This window comes from Hoplias malabaricus, chromosome 8, assembly GCF_029633855.1.
Source record: "Hoplias malabaricus isolate fHopMal1 chromosome 8, fHopMal1.hap1, whole genome shotgun sequence".
Classification (NCBI taxonomy): domain Eukaryota; kingdom Metazoa; phylum Chordata; class Actinopteri; order Characiformes; family Erythrinidae; genus Hoplias; species Hoplias malabaricus.
This window is the reverse complement of record NC_089807.1, coordinates 42,878,029-42,897,992: the sequence shown is the minus strand read 5'-3', so window position 1 is coordinate 42,897,992 and position 19,964 is coordinate 42,878,029. Positions and strand designations below refer to the sequence as shown.

At 42.0% G+C, this 19,964-nt stretch overlaps 1 protein-coding gene across 1 annotated transcript in view; it reads left to right on the top strand.

Annotated features, from left to right (window-relative positions):
- The window catches only part of arhgap10 (Rho GTPase activating protein 10), an 84,328-nt gene that overhangs the window by 49,755 nt on the left and 14,609 nt on the right, over positions 1-19,964 (top strand). The window contains exons 15-19 of the mRNA XM_066679527.1: positions 410-494; positions 2,583-2,641; positions 3,715-3,820; positions 8,716-8,875; positions 15,210-15,339. Of these exons, the coding sequence (XP_066535624.1) occupies positions 410-494; positions 2,583-2,641; positions 3,715-3,820; positions 8,716-8,875; positions 15,210-15,339 (540 nt within the window). The remainder of the gene's footprint in view (positions 1-409; positions 495-2,582; positions 2,642-3,714; positions 3,821-8,715; positions 8,876-15,209; positions 15,340-19,964) is intronic.

The window sequence follows — 19,964 nt, the reverse complement described above, 5'->3', positions numbered from 1 at the left end:
ACGCGTTGCATCTCTTACCTTTTAAACGTCCTCTGTCCCCTTTGCTCCTCTGTTTCACACGAGCTGCTGAGCTGAGAAACACAGCTCTATGCTCTGCCTTCTCACCCTCACGATAGCGCTGCAGCGGTTGTTGCATTTATAAATGTTTTCACTTTCACTGCTGCGTTTTTATATTTTCTGTAGCTCTTTCTATTGTTCTTTTGGTTGTTCCCATTTATCTGCGTTTTTGTCAGATATTTTTATACTTTTGAAATGTCTGAGAAGGCTCTGACACTTCTGGCCTGTCTTAAAAACTCAGAGAGTTGCTTAATCCCTGATAGAGTAGCTTCTATTTTCTGTAGTCTTCAGAGCTATTAATCGTTAAGTGTAAGTCCCACTGCCGTTTCATCTTTCTTTGTTTTTCCTGCAGATGAAAAGGACAGTGACGTGGACCTGGCGGCGTGCGAGGAGTGGGATGTGAAGACTATCACTAGCGCTTTGAAACTCTACCTGAGGTGAGGTTATTTTTAGGCTGGTGTTGTCTGTTTAAATGCAGAGCAGTTTCATGGAGCACTCACTCACTCAAGGTTTGGAGCTGCACCACAAGGGGGCACTGTTTCTCACAAAAAACACTCACCTCAGGGACTGCTCCACAAGGGGGTGCTCTTGTGCTCCTCGTCTCACTTGGCAGTTTGTGTCGTCGTGTAGGTTTTCACCAGAGGGTTTTAAAAGAAGGATTGATTGGTTCTTATTTATAAACCATTGGTTTCAAATGGAAAATATGGGGTTTTTCTTAAGTTTTGTTACAAGTCGCTTCTGTCTGGAGTGGCATTGTTTGTCCTTTGTGTAAATGCACCCATAAATCACGCTCGCGGTTTAAACTGACTAGGGACTTTTAGTTTTTTTTGGGCTAATTTACAATTTGCTTTTGCTCTGAGATAAAAACAGCTCATTAACCTTGGTCAGATTAATTTTCTATTCAACACCAGCCTCTCGTTCATCAACTCGGGACTTCACATGCTCTACCGCATAACTAAGTGAGACTGTTATACTACTAGTGCTTTCACTTCACACACACTTAGGCGTCTACACTCCTCAAGTACAATGGCGTTCATTTACATTTAGAAATATTCAGTGCTTCAGTGGCGCTTCATGTTTCGAGACTCGTCCTGTTTCATGACCCGTTGTCTCGGTTTGTACTGGGGTCTTGACCGTTTGAGAGTTGATTCTGACCGAGGTGTGGTTTAATTGTGTTAATTAAGTCTAGGTAAAGACCGGTCAGGCTCTGTTTGAGAGGCACGACTGTCATTTGTCCGCAGCCCCTTTTTTCTCACAGTGCAGAAGAAAGCTGGGAAATAAACTGGAGTATATTTCTGCTCCTGGACAGACGCGAGGATGTGGGAGTCGCAGCGCGGCCCTTTGTTTTGATGTGTTTTTGGTTGTGTTGACTCAGCGTCGTGAGAGACTGAGCACAGCCATACACACACACACACACACACACACACACACACACCGGTCTGACTGAGCAGAGGGGCTTCGGGAAGCAACAGAGCCATGTTGTCATTGGCTTTGCAACTAGACGGTCACGCAGGAAAAGCTTTGATACAGAGGTCAGGAAGTCCTGGGATACGGAGCTCTGCCCGTGTACTGACTCTAAGAGCCGGACGTATTCAGATTAAAGCATCATTTTGATTTGGGTGCTTTTATCTTGTATGTTATTGGCTGTTTGGTTTAAGTCGATTAACCCCATGTTGTCCTTTTTCAGCGTCTTCGTCGCCATCAAATTCCTTTCTGTAAAAACATCCTCAGATCTTATTGTAAGTCTGAAGTGAGGAAGTGAACAAGGCTTCACCGTGAAGCTTGATGCTGCGGTCAGCCATTTTAGGCAACTCCTGACTCTGTTATATCAAGGTTACCATGGTGACGCCTGCAGGTGGTTGCGCTGTGACCCAGGGTCCTGGCGTTGTGGGTTTAACCCCGCCTCGGGCGAGGGGTGTGGTTTGTTCTCCCTGTGTCTATGTGGGTCTCCTCCAGGTGCGTCTGGATGTGTGCACCCTGAGATACATACAAATGCATTTATTACTTCAAGACACTCAAATTGTGAGAATAATATTGAGACAGAAAAGCAGGGGACCCGTCACACCCCATCCCCTCATTGTCCTGTTGGTGAGCGAGGTTCCCGAAGTGTGTACTGTGATGCTAACTCTCTGGTGTGTGTGTTGTTGTGTGTTGTTGCTCTCTCCTCTGGATTCGTTCATGTAGCTGTGGGTCACAGAGCTGGACGGCAGCCAAATGCTGAGCCAACTACCTTCAGATGAACTTGGTTCTCACAGCCCAGCCACATTAATCACAGAGGTCTCTCTCTCTCTCTCTGTCTCTCTCTCTCTCTGTCTGTCTCTCTCTGTCTCTCTCTGTCTCTCTGTCTCTCTCTCTCTCTGTCTCTCTCTCTCTGTCTCTCTCTCTCTCTCTCTCTCTCTCTCTCTGTCTCTCTCTCTCTCTGTCTCTCTCTCTCTCTCTCTCTCTCTCTGTCTCTCTCTCTCTGTCTCTCTCTCTCTCTCTCTCTCTCTCTCTCTCTGCCTCTCTCTCTCTCTCTCTCTCTCTAGGAGTCTGCCTGAGCCATTAATGACGTATGGCCTCTACAAAGAGTTCATAGTTCCTGCGAGTAAGTGATTTTTTTTTTCCTGAGTACATAAATGAGCAATCAGTAATTTCCCCCAGTGATTCTAGTGCCACCTAGTTGTCAGTAGGTATCAGAAATTCTGTGCTAATCTTATTTTAATCATGGCCACCTACATATGGGGCATCCACTCTATGGAGCGTAAACTGGTTCTTAACAAAGCAACTTCCCTCGTGTAATTGTATATTTAAGGATAATAAATATTCACTTTCATAAATGTTCCTTGCTTCTTTCTGGTGATGTTTTGCTCTTATAAACATAAACATATATTAGCTCTGTGACATTTTACTTATTCGCCTCGTTCCAGTGTCATATTTGAGATGATAATAATTGTTATTTTAAGTTAGTTACCATGGTAATAGGGAGGTTTTGTTGTAGACATTGCAGAAATATACAATAGATTTATTTTAAACCCCATGGTGATAGTAATACTAGTGTTTGTGTGTGTGTGAGAGAGAGAAGCACCTGCACTCCTGTGTGGTATTAATCACAGCAGCTCGAGGCCAGGCCTGTGCTGTGTGCTGTGTGTGTGTGTGTGTGTGTGTGTGTGTGTGTGTGTGTGAGAGCAGCAGGTAAACAAAAGCAGCTGAGAGATAGGCAGGTTTTTTTCACCATGAACTCACCTCAGAACAGTCCTCACCGCTTCTTACACTCGTGTTGTTCCCACGAAAAGTTGGCAAACTCCATTTAAATTGTTATTATCTTTACATGTGGTTTTACAAAAAAATAAGTCAAGTTTATTCTCCATAGTGTTGTTTCAGACCGGGCGGCCATGTTTAAAATCAGGCTGTTTTTTTTAATTGTGCAAGAAAACACAGATAAATATAAATCAAATTGAAATAAAAGCAAAAAGAAAGTGTGTGTGTGTGTGTGTGTGTGTGTGTGTGTGTGTGTGTGTGTGTGTGTGTGTGTGTGTGTGTCTCATACCTGTCTAGTGTGGCATTTTATGTAAGTCAGGATGCTGAGTGTATGTACATGGTTGTGTATGATATCCCCTCAGGGGGACTGAATAATGTAAACTGAAGTGTGTGTGTGTGTGTGTGTCTGTGTCTGAATAGAAAGTGGCAGTCCAGAGGCCCGTGTGGAAGCCATTCACTGTTTGGTGCACAAACTTCCCGAGAGAAACAGAGAGGTGTTGTGTCTAGTTACCAAGCACCTGGCCAAGTGAGTGACTGCATATTTCTACTGCTCCCTCACTTTCCCCAGCTTCTCTTCCTCTGCCTCTCCACCACACCATAAGCCCAGTCTCTGCTCGCGCTGTCCCTGTCCTGTGTCTCCTTCTCTTTCTCCATTCACTTATTACTTATTCAACCTGTGTGTGTGTGTGAAGACATTAGCTGAATGCTGCTATGAGGGAATCCATGACTGTAGCCCTCTTGTTCAAATACACCTTTCAAGAGGGATACAAATAAAAATGTTCTTTGTGTGTAATTGTAGCGCTGTTGTGTAGTAGTTAACATAAAATAACCTAAAAATTGAGAAGTTTGAAAATGGCAGAGAAATAATTTAAAATAAATTAATGTATTTGTCACTCGAATGTAGTGAATTATTAATATTATTATTATTTTATTGTATTTTATTTTTTTCAGGGCTAGACAAAAATTCAGTATCAATATATATCACAATATAAAATGTTTTTCAGTGAATTTTATAACGTTCATATCGATAACGGAATAATATCGTTGACCAAAATTAAGAAATATATTGTGATATTAGTTTTGGCGGTATCGCCCAGCCCTAGTTTTTAATTTTTTTTTTTTTTTTTTTTCCTCTCCCCCTCTCCTTTCTTAATACATCGCAACAATTGCTATAAAATGACAAAGGGCAGAAATGTTTGAGTTTTGAATTCATAATATTCGTTACTGCACATAAATCAATGAGCAGCAAACTAACAAAAGCAGCAGCGACATAATAAAAGAATACCGTCTGTCCTTATTCTGTCATTCCTCTCCTTCTGACCTCACTCATACAGCCCTTATTCTTCTGCTAGTTTTTTTTTTTTTTTTCTGTCTTCTTTTTTACTCCTGTCTTTCATGTGCTTTTTCCTCTTCACACACTCAGGGAAAGTGCTGTCTCTCCGTTTTCTGCCCACTCTTCTCCAGTGCAGTATCTTTCTCGACTCATATTATATCTCACCCTGAAGCCCTCTCTTTCTTATCCTATATCCATCACTTGCTTTCTTTATTTTTCCCCTGTACTGCTACACATGTATATCTCTTAGCATACACACACACACACACACACACACACACACTATACCAGCATAAGGACCTTTGGCTTTCTGTAGCCTTACCTCTGTCGTCAAGGCAACGGCACACATAGACGGGCAGCACACGGAAGAGCACAGCTGCAGCCCACTTCTCCACATTCACACACACTCCTCTACTCAGCTCTCAGAAAAAGTGTAGTTTAACCCCTACTTTTTAATTCTAAGGATTAACCCCCCCCCCTCCTTCCTTCCTTTCCCAAAACAGATCAGTGTTATGTAACGCACACTTTCCGAGCGATTATATAGCATAAGATTTTTCTAAATATTGTTAGCTAACATTACGAGGATTTTCTCTGCAAACCCCTGGTTTTTTTATATAATCTAAATAGGAGCAAATTGAAGATAAGTACATAATCTCCTTCCCTCCCAGCGATCAAGCACCGGGCAGAGCCTCGTCTCGGTCGCAATACAGAGCCGGAATCCGTGCCAGTGGACGCACCATTAGAAATGAAATTTGGGTTATCCGCCATGAAATTCCTCCCGAATCCACCCTATTCGCTCACACATTCCCCAGAGCTGGCTCGCAGCGCTCGCATACTCTCTCTCTCACACACACACTGGATACAGCCTGAAAGAAAGCCAGAACTTCCACCCTGCGATCTGAAATTGGATTTGTCAGTGGATTTTTTATTATTTTCATTTTTATTTATTTATTTATTTGTTCCTAATTATATTTCAAACTTCACCATCCGACAGAGGTTAAGTGTTTCACAGCTCTGCACTTGACGTGTGCATCACGCCGAATGCCACTGTGAATTTAAATAATTTTAAATAAATATATTTTTAATCCCTCATTTAGATATAGTCTTAATATCCACAGTGCAGCACTTGTAGCCAGATTCAAACAAGGGAAAGAGGAGGACTATCAGCCGTAAGCCTCACATATACTGCCTAGAATTATAGTAGACTTTTAAACAAGAAATATCTTTCTGAATCTTTTGGGAAGATATGTCCCAGTAAACATTTTAGCCGTTGATTCAACGTTGAAATAACGTAATGACTGTCGTCTAATCAACGTTCTCTTAAGGTTGAAAATGAAAGTTGAAAAGACGTCCAAACGCAGACATTGAAAAGACGACTATTAGACGTATTTTGGACGTCCGTTGACGTTATTAATTAGTCCCGAAATAAATTACTCGTATAAAACGTGTTTTGGACGTCCACTGACGTTATCGATTGGTCACCACTTAACTAACTTATTAAGATGGATTTTGGACGTCCATTGACGTTTAAAATATGTCCTTGACGGACACACTACTTTTAGACCTGTTTTGAACGTCCAGGAACGTTCCTTGTTTACTGTGATGTCTTTTTTTTAATTGTTTTATTGAAATGGTGGCTGTGATTGTTTTACCTCAGGGACGCTCATCTAACAAAGTGGAAATGGAGCAACGTTTTGATAGCGCATGTGGCGAAATTGACTTATTCTCTCGGTATTTTTACTTAGAATATAGAAAAAGGAAATTCAATAATATCTCATTGTTCTTAACGTAGTATTTAAACAATGCGTACTAAGCATTAGTGTGATTTACTCTTGCTAAAAACACTTTATGACCAGGAGCGCTTTAAGACATGGGAATCCCCTTCTGAATAAAGTCAAACTGAATAAAGACACAGATTATATTTATTCTTTTTTTTTTAAAGTACATTAAATTGAATTCAGATTATAAACTGGACCTGCAACAAGCTCGGTATATAATTAATTACCCTAAATGACCCAAAATTACTGTCACGCCCTCGTCCTGTCATGTCTGTTTTCCCTGCCATGTGCTCTCTCAGCACATGGCTCTGTTTGTTGTTGTCCATGTCTCCGCCCTAGTCCCGCCTTTGTTCCGCCTCCTCGTCTGTGTCTCATTTGTTACCTTGCCCTCTCATTATCTGTTCCAGGTGTATCTTGTCTGTGTAAGGTATTTAAGTTCCCTTGTGTCTCTCCCGTTTGTCGGTCATTTGTACTGTTTCTCTGTTGTTACCTCTGTCAAGTCTAGTTTGTCTCTGCTGTTCCTCGTTTCATTTCCTCTGTCGTGATTTGTTTTCCAGTCATCGTGTTTCCTTTCTTCTGAAGTCTGTTTTGTTAAAATAAAATTCGCTGTGTTTTTAGCGAGTGTGTCCGCCTCCATCAGTCCGCCCCCCCGCGATCCTGACAATTACTTTAAGTTATTGGAGATTTCACAATTCACATTTGTTGCTATGTATTTTTTCTTTTCTTTTCTCTATAAGTTCTAGGAAGGAAAAATAAAATCACCAGTTTTTCCAAAGACCAGGCAGTTTTTGTTTTCTAAGAAGCTCAAGAGATCATTATTGTCCTCTGTCCTCTGGGGCTCAGCAGAATTGGCCATTAATGTTCTACTGAGTTTCTTTGTGTGAGGTGGAGTTTCACATATTGCAGAGTAAACTTCTGCTCACCTTCAGTCTTCACGCTCAGGGGCACTGTGGTTTTGAGTCCTAGCTAACACTCAAGAAAAGTTTTCTAAAAGTGGCTCTGATTCCTGAAAACTCCATCATTGATTTGCTGCTCACTCTTTATAAAGACGACAGCATCCGTTCTTGTTTGCATCGAACGAGGTGGAGGAACGCACCGTCGGACATCAGTCCTCCATGTAAATCTCCCTCATGTAAAGTTCCTCACTTTTGTGGATTCTCTTTTCCAGCTCCTCCCACAGGTTTTAAATAGGGTTTAGGTCGGAACCTTAATCCCTTGGTATCGATACTCGTGTTCGTAATGCCACGCCTCGTAGTAGGATTGATGTTGTAGGAGGTAGTAGGAGTCTTTTGTCTGTAATGAATGAGTTTCCTTGGTTTGGAATCCTATGCCCGCCCCTAGAGTCTGGTACTGTCTCAGTAAACACTCAGAGTGGCACAATATGGAGAGTCATAAATAGAATAATACTAAACCCGGAGAGAATACAAAGGTGAAGGTATACAATATAAGGACATAAACATTGCTCTGTTCTTGCACACACACAGGATGGACATAGACACACACACCGTGCTCATACCATCAAGTGACATTACGTAGACTTCCATTTATGTCGTGGAGACTTTCCCTGACCTTAATCATAACTACTACTGGAACACCTTAACCTTGAAACATTTTCACATTTAAATTTATTTATGTCATGGATTTTGTCTTCATTAACACAAGAAGTCGCAGAATGTGAGTGTGTAAACAGATTTGAGTCCCCACAATGTGATGAATACCTAAACCATACACGCACACACTCACAGACAAATCATGAATTGTGTCCTTTTTCAAAAGTCATTTAACTATGACTAACTTCCATTTCTCTCTCTCTCCCTCTCTCTCGCTCCCTCTCTCTCTCTCTCCCTCCTTCTCTCTCTCTCTCTCTCCCTCTCTCTCTCTCCCTCCCTCTCTCTTTCTATCTCTCTATCTCTCCCTCCCTCTCTATCTCTCCCTCCCTCTCTCTCTCTATCTCTCCCTCTCTCCCTCCCTCTCTCTCTCTCTCCCTCCCTCTCTCTTTCTATCTCTCTATCTCTCTCTCCCTCCCTCTCTATCTCTCCCTCCCTCTCTCTCTCTATCTCTCCCTCTCTCCCTCCCTCTCTCTCTCTCTCCCTCCCTCTCTCTCTCCCTCCCTCTCTCTCTCTCTCTCCCTCCCTCTCTCCCTCCTTCTCTCTCTCTCTCTCTCTCTCCCTCCCTCTTCCTCCCTCTCTCCCTCCCTCTCTCCCTCTCTCCCTCCCTCTCTCTCTCTCTCTCTCTCTCTCTCCCTCCCCCTCTCTCTCTCTCTCTCTCTCTCTCTCTCTCTCTCTCTCTCTCTCTCTCTCTCTCTCTCAGTGTGGCAGCTCACAGTAAGCAGAACCTGATGACCGTGGCCAATCTGGGTGTGGTTTTCGGCCCCACGCTCATGCGGCCGGAGGAGGAGACGGTCGCCGCCATCATGGACCTCAAGTTTCAGAACATTGTGGTGGAAATCCTCATTGAACAACACGAGAAGGTGATGCATCCTTTTACAGTGTCATATAGTTGGTTTTATAAATAAATGAAACCTACATGTAACATAAGCCCTAATTAAAGTCAAAAAAGGACAATAGAGCAGAGAGAACAAGTATTCATCTTATATTTTTATAATTTAATAATAAATTCTGGTTATTTGCCGCCCCTGGCTCTAACCCCACCACAGTAAAGTGTCTGTATATTTCTCTACAGTGAACTGATTCACCTCAGACCACTCTGAATGACGTTGGTCCATGTTAAAAATCACCGAAATCCCCTTTTAAGTCAGAGGTAGTTAGAACCGTTTGTACCCGCGTCTTTTGCCAGGAGTAACTTCTGAAAGACCTCTCTCTCCATGTCATGCTTCTTAAAGCCACTAAGGGGAGCCCTGTGTGTTTAAGCTGTGTTTCAGAGCACTCTAGGTTATAATTTACCTTCAGATCATCCTCTGTCGGCTCAGACGCATTTGACCTGTGGCTCTCATTCACTAAAATGCTGGAGAAGTGATTGTTTTAAGCAGCTTTAGATGATAAATAATCTGGGTAATCCTCAGATGGGGTGAACTCTCAAATCTAAATGATTGCAGTTGTTTTTGTCGGACATATAAAGAGGTGATAGCGTTACCTTGTTGCATAACAGAGCAACCCGCGAGCGTATTCCAGTTCAGTGCGCCAAGCTGTGTGTTTGAATCATCTGACCCATATTTGGGGATTTGTGGCGGGGGGGGGGTTCTTGATTTTTTTTTCTTTTTCTAGGCCAGACATTTCTGTCATGAGTTGATCTCATACAGAAAAAATATGCAGTTTTGCCTGAAGCTACTGTAAGTGAATTAGTTTAAACGTTTGCAGCATGAGGAAGTAAGTTGGTGTACCTTATAGGCTACGAGGAAAATGCTAAACTGTTAGCAATTAGCAATATGCATTTTCAAAAGAGGACAACTTATACACTCTTTTAGAGATGTAGAGCAGCTCTGTTTTTGTTAATCATAGGTGTGATTAATATTACTATTATTTTTTAATTATTGTTACTCATTTTATTTTAATTATATATTTTTCACTGGTTTCACAGAAGGCTTTTGTATGTAAATGAGCCTTCTGGCAAATGATGCTTTCTTGTGTGTTATTAGCATTCTCGCTAATCCCACGTTGTCAGAATGACGGTTTATGTAGGTGTTTTGATGAATCAACAATTAAAATGATATCAGTTTTGGCCGAACCTTCTTTACAACCAAGTCACATCAAAGATGCAGCACTCTGTTTAATGTTTTAAGAAGCTAACTTTAACCAGGAACAGGAAAAGACTGTGTTTCTCTGAAGATAACAGTAAAATAAATCACAGATATCGGGATTTATACCCTGTACAGCTCAGAAATTTAAACATATATTTATTGGGAGCGTGTCCAAAAGTTTACTATGTAAAATGGAGTTGCGTGTTGTAGACAGAAAATGCTGACAAACTTGTGAATTTTTTAACGAGCCACATCCGCCTCCGTGTGACCACAGCCCTGCAGCGTATTCTTCTACAACACTGCGGCTATGAATCTGTCGTTACTAAACGTGATCGAAATCTTTGTTGTGATTAATTATAGCCACTACGCTAATATTTCACGTGAGTAAACGTGAGATCTGTCGTTAATTTTAGCACGGACATTCACAGTGCCGGGAGAACGGGGGAGACTGCAGATACGTGGCTTTGATGGACAGGTCTAGCAGCCAATGGAGATGCTTGTTAAAGAAACTGGGTGGTTTTTCAGCTTTTCATTGGTCACTTTGATATTAGCTGCTGTGAACAGCCAGAGATTGATGCCCACATTTAATACGTGTAAAACAAATGAAAACCGCTAAAAATGCGGATACATTTTTTTAAATTGGACTGCGACGATATTATCTTCATGTATTTTGCTTTCCATACTAATTTGCTTTTAAACAAATTATGACTAAAGGTGTGTTCAAAATGGCTCACTATCCCCTACATTACTCACTATATAGTGCACTGTTATAGGCCACTGATTTATGGAGAGTAGTGTACGATTTCAGACACTACTCTTCGGTTTTTACCAAACAACACATTGCACTGTGGGTATCCACTGTCTGCTTGGGTACACAGGTTGTACTCTACTTATTGTGGTGCATTGTGGGATTGTTTCAATGCAAAATGACAGAATTATAATGAATTATAGTGAATAAGGCACAGTTTCAATCTCAGCATATGACTGTGAACTCCCAGCTGTTATTTTAGAATGGCGAAACCTCTTTATGGAAGCCCATCAAGGTCAAAATAGCACCACCAGGAGAACACATTTGAATAGTGTCTATACTGCAAGAAACATACCATGTCATAAAGTTCAGCATAGATATACAGTGACCCCTCGTTTTTCGCGGGGGATGCGTTCCAAGACCACCCGCGAAAAACGAATTTCCATGAAGTAGAGGAAAGATATATTTTTTTTATGTATTTAACGAGTATTTGGACTTTTAAACCCCTCCCTGTTGCTGTTAACAACCCACCCTCTGCATTAAACAGTCGTTCTATAATGTTTTTCAGCTGGAACTACATGTGATATCCTACCAGTTTCTTTAATAGAGTCATTCCTAAGCTGTCATTTAGCGTAAGTAAATTTCACTCGTAAGAAATACTTACGTTTTTCCTAGATTTTCCCTCAATATCCATGATGTAACCTTGAAACAATCTGCAAAGTAGCGAATCCGCGAAAGATGAACCGCAAAGAAGCGAGGGATTGCTGTATACACATAAATGAACATTTTTGACAACACTAGCCTCTGTAACTAATGAACATACTCCCCGTTCTCAAGCTAATCAGCTCCTAACAGCAGTCACTGGTTTTCTTTGCCTGTTCTGTACATGTCTGTCCAATCAAAGTCTTAACTTTAAGTGTTAACTGACTACAAACCCATAACTCTTTGGATAATGCATACTGTTCTTATGCTTTTACCGATATTCCCCGGTGTCGACCCAGGGGAGGATGGGTTCCCATTTGAGTCTGGGTCCTCTCAAGGTTTCTGTCTCATGTTCTGACAGAATTATCTCTTGGGGTAAGGAACTGAGTTTCTGTAAAGCTGCTTTGTGACGCCAGCTCTAAAAAAGTTGAAGCTCCTGGGTCCTGAGGTTTTAGGTTCGCTCACTTCATAGGGTCACTGTCTGTGAGGAGTGTGTGGTGTTCTCCCCTTGTTTGCATGGGTTTCCTCCGGATGTCTAAAAACACAGTCTAAAAACACGTTTACGTAGGTGTGTTGGCTGCGCAAGAGTGTCCACAAGTGTGAGTGTGTGATGCCCTGTGATGGACTGGCACATGTCCAGGGTGTGTTCCGGACCGATCATGATTATGAGCTGAAGATAGGGGTTTCCAATAATGAATGAATTAACTGAGTTTAACTGTTAACAGACATTTCTAAATATGGTCATTTCTCTCCTGGAGAAGGAAGTGATAGTTAAGTTTTGGCTTGTGCTTCTGTTCCTGCCGAATTTCATTAATATCCACTTTTTCATGTTTCCTGGGAGCCCTGCAGTGCAGCTAATGAAGGACTTACTTACCAGGCAGTTGTGACCTTGAGCTTTTTTTTTTTCTTTCCTTATGAAAAGTTGGAGTGAGTGTGGTGTTGAAATTCAAGGTATGGAGTGACTCTGCAGACGAGTGGATGGTTGGATATTAGCTCCTCTCTCTCAGGCTGAGGCTGTGCACTCCAGACTGGAGATAGCCCCAGATGCTCTCAGCACACACTCTTATGCATTCAGGTCCATCTGCAGAGATAGGGAAAGAGGGAGACTGAGTGAAGAGTGTGAGAAAGAGAGGCTGGAAAAGGCTGTAGAGGTTGAGAAAGATGGAGGGAGTAGAAAAGTCTTTATAGGGCCCACATGATTAAAAATCTGGGTTTTTTTATTATTAAAGTTGTCTCAATCAAAAAAAAAATAATAATAATAATAATAAAATCCACCTACCAATGTGTGTTTTTGGATCGTGGGAGGAAACTGGAGCACCCGGAGGAAACCCATGTGGACACAGAGAGAACACACCACACTCCTCACAGACAGTCACCCGGAGGAAACCCACACAGACACAGAGAGAACACACCACACTCCTCACAGACAGTCACCCGGAGGAAACCCACGCAGACACAGAGAACACACCACACTCCTCACAGACAGTCACCCGGAGGAAACCCACGCAGACACAGAGAGAACACACCACACTCCTCACAGACAGTCACCCGGAGGAAACCCACGCAGACACAGAGAGAACACACCACACTCCTCACAGACAGTCACCCGGAGGAAACCCACGCAGACACAGGGAGAACTTTGACGAAATTTAAACACAAATTTTAGTTTGAAAACAATGCAACAAACATCAGCCTTCCTGCTACATCGGGCTGTTGGTCTCCTTACATGTACAAGGTCAGGGTTTGCACTTTTGGAATACTGTTATAATTAAAAGTGAAAAATGTGTTGTGGCATGGATCGTACGTACAGCAGGAGAATTGATTTCTGAACGGTTTCTGTATTGAAAATGCTACAGTGTTTGCATGCTGTTCACTGCAGACTGGAGATGCTCTCAGCACACGCTCTTATGCATTCAAGTACATCTGTAAAGGGGGACCCAGGGCGTATTTTTGTTCATCACGTGCCTTACCGTAAAAAAACAGTAGAAAACAGTAAAAGTTCTTCAGATGTGAATCTGCTGAACCAAAATGGAGGACGGTTTATAGCAATGACTTTCAGCCCCCGCTCACACCCACCCCCATCTCAGGAGCCAAAGTCAAGTGTGACTGGGGTTTAATGCCAGAGCTCAGCTCATTTATCTTTATCGTTATTAAAACCACTGTAAAACAACCTGATGTTGGGATGGGATTAGAAACAGAGAAGGGACTCATGGAGGTTTATTCTTTGAATCATTTGGCAGTGTTCATTCATTCATTTATAATTTATAGTAAAAATCCCCTCTTCCAAAGTCAGCCTGAGAAGATGGTGTGTTTTGGAGGTTTGGGCAGGCGGCCATGTGTAAGAGAGAGAGAGATGAAAAGAGGGGGAATGAAGCGATGCTGTCGTCTGAAGTCTTCTTCAGTATCAGATTCGAACCTTTCTCCCGACTGTGTGAGCCCACTGCTCACTCGTGTTGAGACTCAAACTTCTGCTGGCTTCAGCTTTTCCAGCTCCTCGTCTGAAGTGGAGATGTAAACAGCAGTGGGTTCGCGCATGACCCAGGAGCTCCTGCGAAAGCACGTTTATTAAAGCACGTTTCTCTTTGTAGCGGCTGGTTCTGTGGGATGTGTGTCACTCGTTCAAACGCCTTTCAGTTCGAGGCGGTTGAGAATATCTCTGCTCTCTTTAATGATCTGGCAGAACTCTTACGAGGAAGTGTTTGATGGCTTGATTTCTTTGCGCTCGTCGCCTCGGCGCCAAACGTGTTTCCCTTCATGGGTTTTAAAAAAACAACCTTATTTGGAGTCTGTGAATTCAAGACCTGTTCAGTTCACTCAGGAAAGACGGCAGTGTCACTGGGTGGTACCAGACACGTCACTGGGGTGGGCTCCTCAGAGGTGCATCCTCAGTAACATTCAGTGGGTGTTAAAACAACTGTAAATGTTGACGTTACGTTAATATAATTTACACCAGTTTTCTTTCTTTTTTCTTTTTCTTACTTTATTCTTTCCATTGTTGTTTTTCTTTCTTCTGCTTCTTTTTCCTTTTCTTCTTCTTTATTTCTTTCTTTTTCTTTATTCTTCCTTGAATCTCTTTCTTTTCTTCTTCGTGTTCTTCTTCTTCCCGTTGTCATTTTTTCTTTTTCTTTCTTTCTCATCTTTTGTTCTTCTTCCTTTTGTATTTTTTTTGTTTTCTTTCTTTCTTCATCTCTTCATTCTTTATTCTTTTTCTCTTTCTTTCTTTCATCTCTATCTTCTCCTCTTCTTCTTCCCATTGTCATTTTTTTCTTTCTTTCTTTCTCATCTTTTGTTCTTCCTTTTGTAATTTTTGTTTTCTTTCTTTCTTCATCTCTTCATTCTTTATTATTTTTCTCTTTCTTTCTTACTTTCATCTCTATCTTCTCCTCTTTTTCTCCCCATTTTCATTTTTGTTTTATTTCTTTCTTACTTTCATCTTCTCCTCTTCTTCCTGTTGTTATTTTACTGTTCATTTTTCTTCTTTTTTCTTTTTCTTTCTTTCTTTTTTCATCTATTCATTCTCCTTCTTTTTCTTGCTGACTTTCTTTCTTTCATCTTCTTCCTGTTTTCTTCTTCCTCCTTCTTCTCCTTTCACTTTTCTTCCTCTTGCTTTTTTTTAAATTTTCTGTCATGCTTCTTCCTCTTCTTGTGTTTTTTCAGATATTTGGAGATGTTCCGAGTCCCTCCTCTGCTATCTCTCCACTGGCTCCGACCCGTCAGTCTAAGAAGCAAAGCCGTCAGAGCCGACCTCTGGCTGTGTACAACCCTCAGGTGCTGGACATTCACACAGGTACGAGGGGCTGGTGTTAAACCGAGGGAAACTGAGGCAGAGGCAGCCGCTCTGACAGGAGTCCTCGACTGTGGCCTTAGCCTGGGGCTTGTTAGAGTGAATTCACACTGCAGGGTGGAAAAGCAGGGTACAGGTGGCGCAAAAGAGCTCCACATACAGCTCTGAATAATTATAAGGTCTGCACACTTATTGTTTAGTTTATTCTTTATTACCACGGTGTTTGGACTTAACCAAAAGAATCAGCACATCATCACAGCAGAGCATCCCCAGCTGCCCCAGGTTTCAGGAGTGCTGTAGTACTGAGCACCTGTACTCTTTCAGTACCGAGTTCATGCTCGGGTTATGTCTTTCAGCGAAGGCTTTTACTGTAGTATCACAGGGGCTGTTTACACCTGGCGTTAAAATGTGTTTTTGGCGGTCGGATCATGTTCAGATTTCACCTTTCCTCGTGAAAAGCCGGTGTAAACAGCCTCAAGATTACAACCTGATCACTCAAACAACATTCAGAGGTTCCAGGTTTGCACAAATTAACCCGAATGTCCGTTGTTGTACGCGAAGGAACGACTGGAATTCTGCGTCTGTAAAACTGGACACAGTTCTTTCCACCAGTCTTGACTTCTCTATCATGTCCAAACATTCCTCTGGACAGTCCTGGCACCGACTGCTAAAGAAATCACAGCTGCTTCAGAACCCAGCCTTTTCCTCAGCAACTGCAGTCGATTCCCTACCTGTTTTAAAGCTTTCTTCCTGAGATTTGAGAGCGTATAGTACACTGGGAGCAGCAGGTGAGAAATCATGTTCACAGCCGGTTCGAGGAAGGAAAACCGAAGTGAAGAACGTGGTGTTATTTTTGCTGAGGAAAGTAACATCAGACCTCATCTGGTCAAACTGGGGACGCATCTTAATGACAGATGTGAAACAGAATCCAGCTGAAGTATCTTCAGATCCTCTCCGGGTACAAAGCGACCGTTAAAGCCAGGTGTAAACAGGATCACTGCCAAACAACACACACTGGGTACAATAGGAAAGAAGATAAATGTGAATGACATGTTTTGCGCTTGAGGTTTTGAGTTGTTAACTATCCAAACCACAGCGTCTGCAGATTTCTTTTTCATTTTTAGCTTTAATAGCGTCCTCCTTGGCAGAAGCCCCAAGGCCTCCATTGTTAACCGAGTTTGTTTGATTATCATAGTGTCTGTCAATGCTTCAATTAATAGACGTTTACTGAAAAGAGCGTTTTCTAAAAAGAAAAACCAGAGTTGATTATTCAGAGCACGGCGCTCTCCAGAATTACCACGCGGGTGAGAAAAGGCTTCTTTGAAAATGCAGCGTTTTAATGGAATTCATTAATAAATGGAATTCAGAAAACTCAGATGGGTTCATGTAAGGCCTTACCTGTTTATTTCAAACAACTTTTCTGTTCTTCAAACAACCTCAGCACTATTCTGTTGCTTCACACAGTTTCAATGTGGTGCCACATACAAATATCTATCGTTACGCTTATATAGCGCCTTTCTAGACACCCAAGGACACTTTACAATCCACACACTGCTCAGAACACTCCATCCACACACACTGGCGAGAAGCGGCAGCCAAACACACACAGCGTACTCTCGACCAGGAACGACCGTCCACCTGGAGGACTGCATTGGGCACTAGGATTTCACCCAGGACAGCGCGCCAATCCATATCTGGGCTCACACACATTCACTCACACAAACAGACATTCATTCACATACACACGCCAGGACATTTTATTAGAGAAGCCAATTCACCTACCCTCCATGTTTTTGGACTGTGGGAGGAGCCCCCGAAGGAAACCCACGCAGACACAGGGAGAACATGGAAACTCCACCCAGATGGGACTTGAACCCAAGATCCCAGCGCTGGGAGGCGAACGTGCTCACTACTAAGCCACTATAACGTTTATTTTTTTTAAAATACTAGCATATGTATGTGCTAAATAATAAATGAATGGGGCTGGGTCATAAAAAAACAAGGTTCTACATCAGAATTTGGCATGACGTGTGACTGCATGTAACTAACTGCCACTGGGTTCATTGTCCGTCCTCAAACCCAGCTATAATCTTGGGCCGCTCTGTTCACGATATCACTGACATCAGCAAAACACTCTCCCACACAACACCTTACACACTGCCCACCATCTGCCCAGCGAAGTTGGGAATCTTTTGTGAAGAGAGAACTGTTCTCCAGATCTTAGCCACTCGCGTCAGTGGGAAATCTCACGCAAGTCTGATTTGAATTGTTCGGGCTTGTTCAGATATAAAGCCAAGTCCAGTTTTCATCACTGCTCACCAGCAACGACACTGATGATGCAAATGGCCATCCTAAGATTTAATTGCATATTTTCTCAGCTCTTTGTTGTCTGTTAGGACTTCCTGGTTTGGCATAATAACATATGATCGGCTGTCCTGAGTCTAGTTGGATGTACTTCCACAGATTTTGAAACCACATTTGAGACCTCTTATTGTAGAGTAATTAACGTTTATGACAAACAAACAACACGCAAAATAAGGAGAATATTATGAGAATAAATATGTAACTGTTCATAAAAGCAAACATTTAATTGTAACAATCTAATTCATGTGTATTGTCGTCTGTACTCCCTTTTTAATTAAAATATCATGGAAAGGTTAATCCATAACCTTCTGTTTCACTGAGATTTGAAGTGACTTCACGCAAATCAAACACATTCAAAACAATTATCACGAGGAAGATCACAAAAGCCCTGTAATGAACCTCTCTGAGAACACAAGCGTGTTGTTTTTTTTTCTTTCCCAAACACGGTGAGACAATTTTTGAGACGGTTTCTCGAATGTTCTCATGGTTGTTGTGAAGTGTCACTGTTGACCAACTGTAGGAGCTGACGGGATCCTGGGGTCCACAAGTCTCAGAAACTTTCAGTTGCCATGTCAACAAACTTGCTAGAAGAAAGTCAAACCACAAGTCTGCAATTTACATAACATCCCTAGAACACTGACTGGAAAAAAAAAATTTGATCCTTGCTGTGAAGTATGGGGGTGGGCGTTGGGAAGTTGTGAGATGATTTTTTTTCTTCTCTTCTTCTTCTTCTTTTTCAAACCATGGACATCAAACATGAAGAAATGTTTAAATCCAGTGCAGTCAGGAGTCGAAGACTGAGTCATGGTTGTAATCTTCCGTGCTTCCAAATCTCTAAAAAAGATGCTTTTTTTTTCCCCTCCCGTGGCCAATACAGTGCCCTGATCTAAACCCAATATTAAACCTGTGCTCTGAGCTGGAGAGGAACGTCTCAGTGCCTGTGCTGATGAGTTTGGGTAAATTAAGCTGAAAATACAAGAGGTTTTTTATACATACGTTCATTCTCTGCTTTAACGAGAGCGCTGGAGATGGTCTGAGAGCGTAATTCAAAAGCCCCACTCTTGCCGTATGTGTGTCATGGCCGTTTCCAAATGCTGACAGCCCTATTCTTTTCTGCCTCGTCTCTTTAAAGGAATGAAGATTCCTCACTGCAAAAGTTGCACAAAACGTCCCACATTTACTTTACAAATAGGCGAAGACATGCAGATGGAAGTGATGAAAACCAGAATCAAATATTTCCAGAAGTTCTGGACGCAAAGACAACAGTTGATTTTGGGGTTCTGTGTTCCAGTGGAGTTCTCTGGCCGCTTCTGTCAGACAATGTTTGGACAAACTGACGGCGTCCAGTCCAAGTGTCATTAATATTCCCGTTTGTTAGTGATTAGGAGAAACCTGTTGTCACGGCGTCTGTAATTGTTTACAGATAGTTCCAGGTGGGGGCTGTTGGGGCTTCTGCTTTTGAAATAAGTAATGGTCATTTTATTTGGCCGCTCTCTGGGTTGACTTTGAGTCTCGGTGGTGCCATCCGTTGTGTATGGTCCGTGACAGTATGGTTACACGCCTCTAACACAGGGGAAGGCTGTCAGAATAAACGATGGCTGTCTTTGTTGGTTATAACTCAAACTTGAGCTATTCTGGGTAATAAAATTTGGATAAAGGTGATGTAATAACAGTCCTGGCCTTTAAAGTAAACTTGGCAAATAGAGCGTAGTCATGGGTGTATACACAACGCTGTTTCCAACTGTAGGAGCACGCAGTCAGAGAATTAAACGTATCACATTTTCATTAAACAAATGACCAACTAATTATTGCTCACCGGCTGAGATTGACTTTCCTGGATCACTATAAAAAGTAGGTTGGAAATTATTTTTATCAAGGGAATCAAGCTGAAAGATCCCAGGCCACAGTTACACTCCGCTGAACAGTGACACAGTCCGCAACTTTTAGAAATGTAGTACTTGACGTTCAATTTCCTTGTGGTTAATGATGTAGAAATGGTGTATTTGTAGATAATAATATATTAATAATCATACCCCCATGATGTGTATCCATTTTAAAACATGGTGTGTGTTACCCAAGCATTGTAAACTTCCCATAATGTTATACACACACACACACACACACACACACACACTATCGGTGTCATTCATTTCCAGATGCAGTGCTGCAGCCACACACACCTCCTGGAGTAACAGGATCGTAGTTACGTAATGTTGAACACTTCAGTTTGTTTGCTCCTTGTGGATTTCAAAAAAAACCACAGA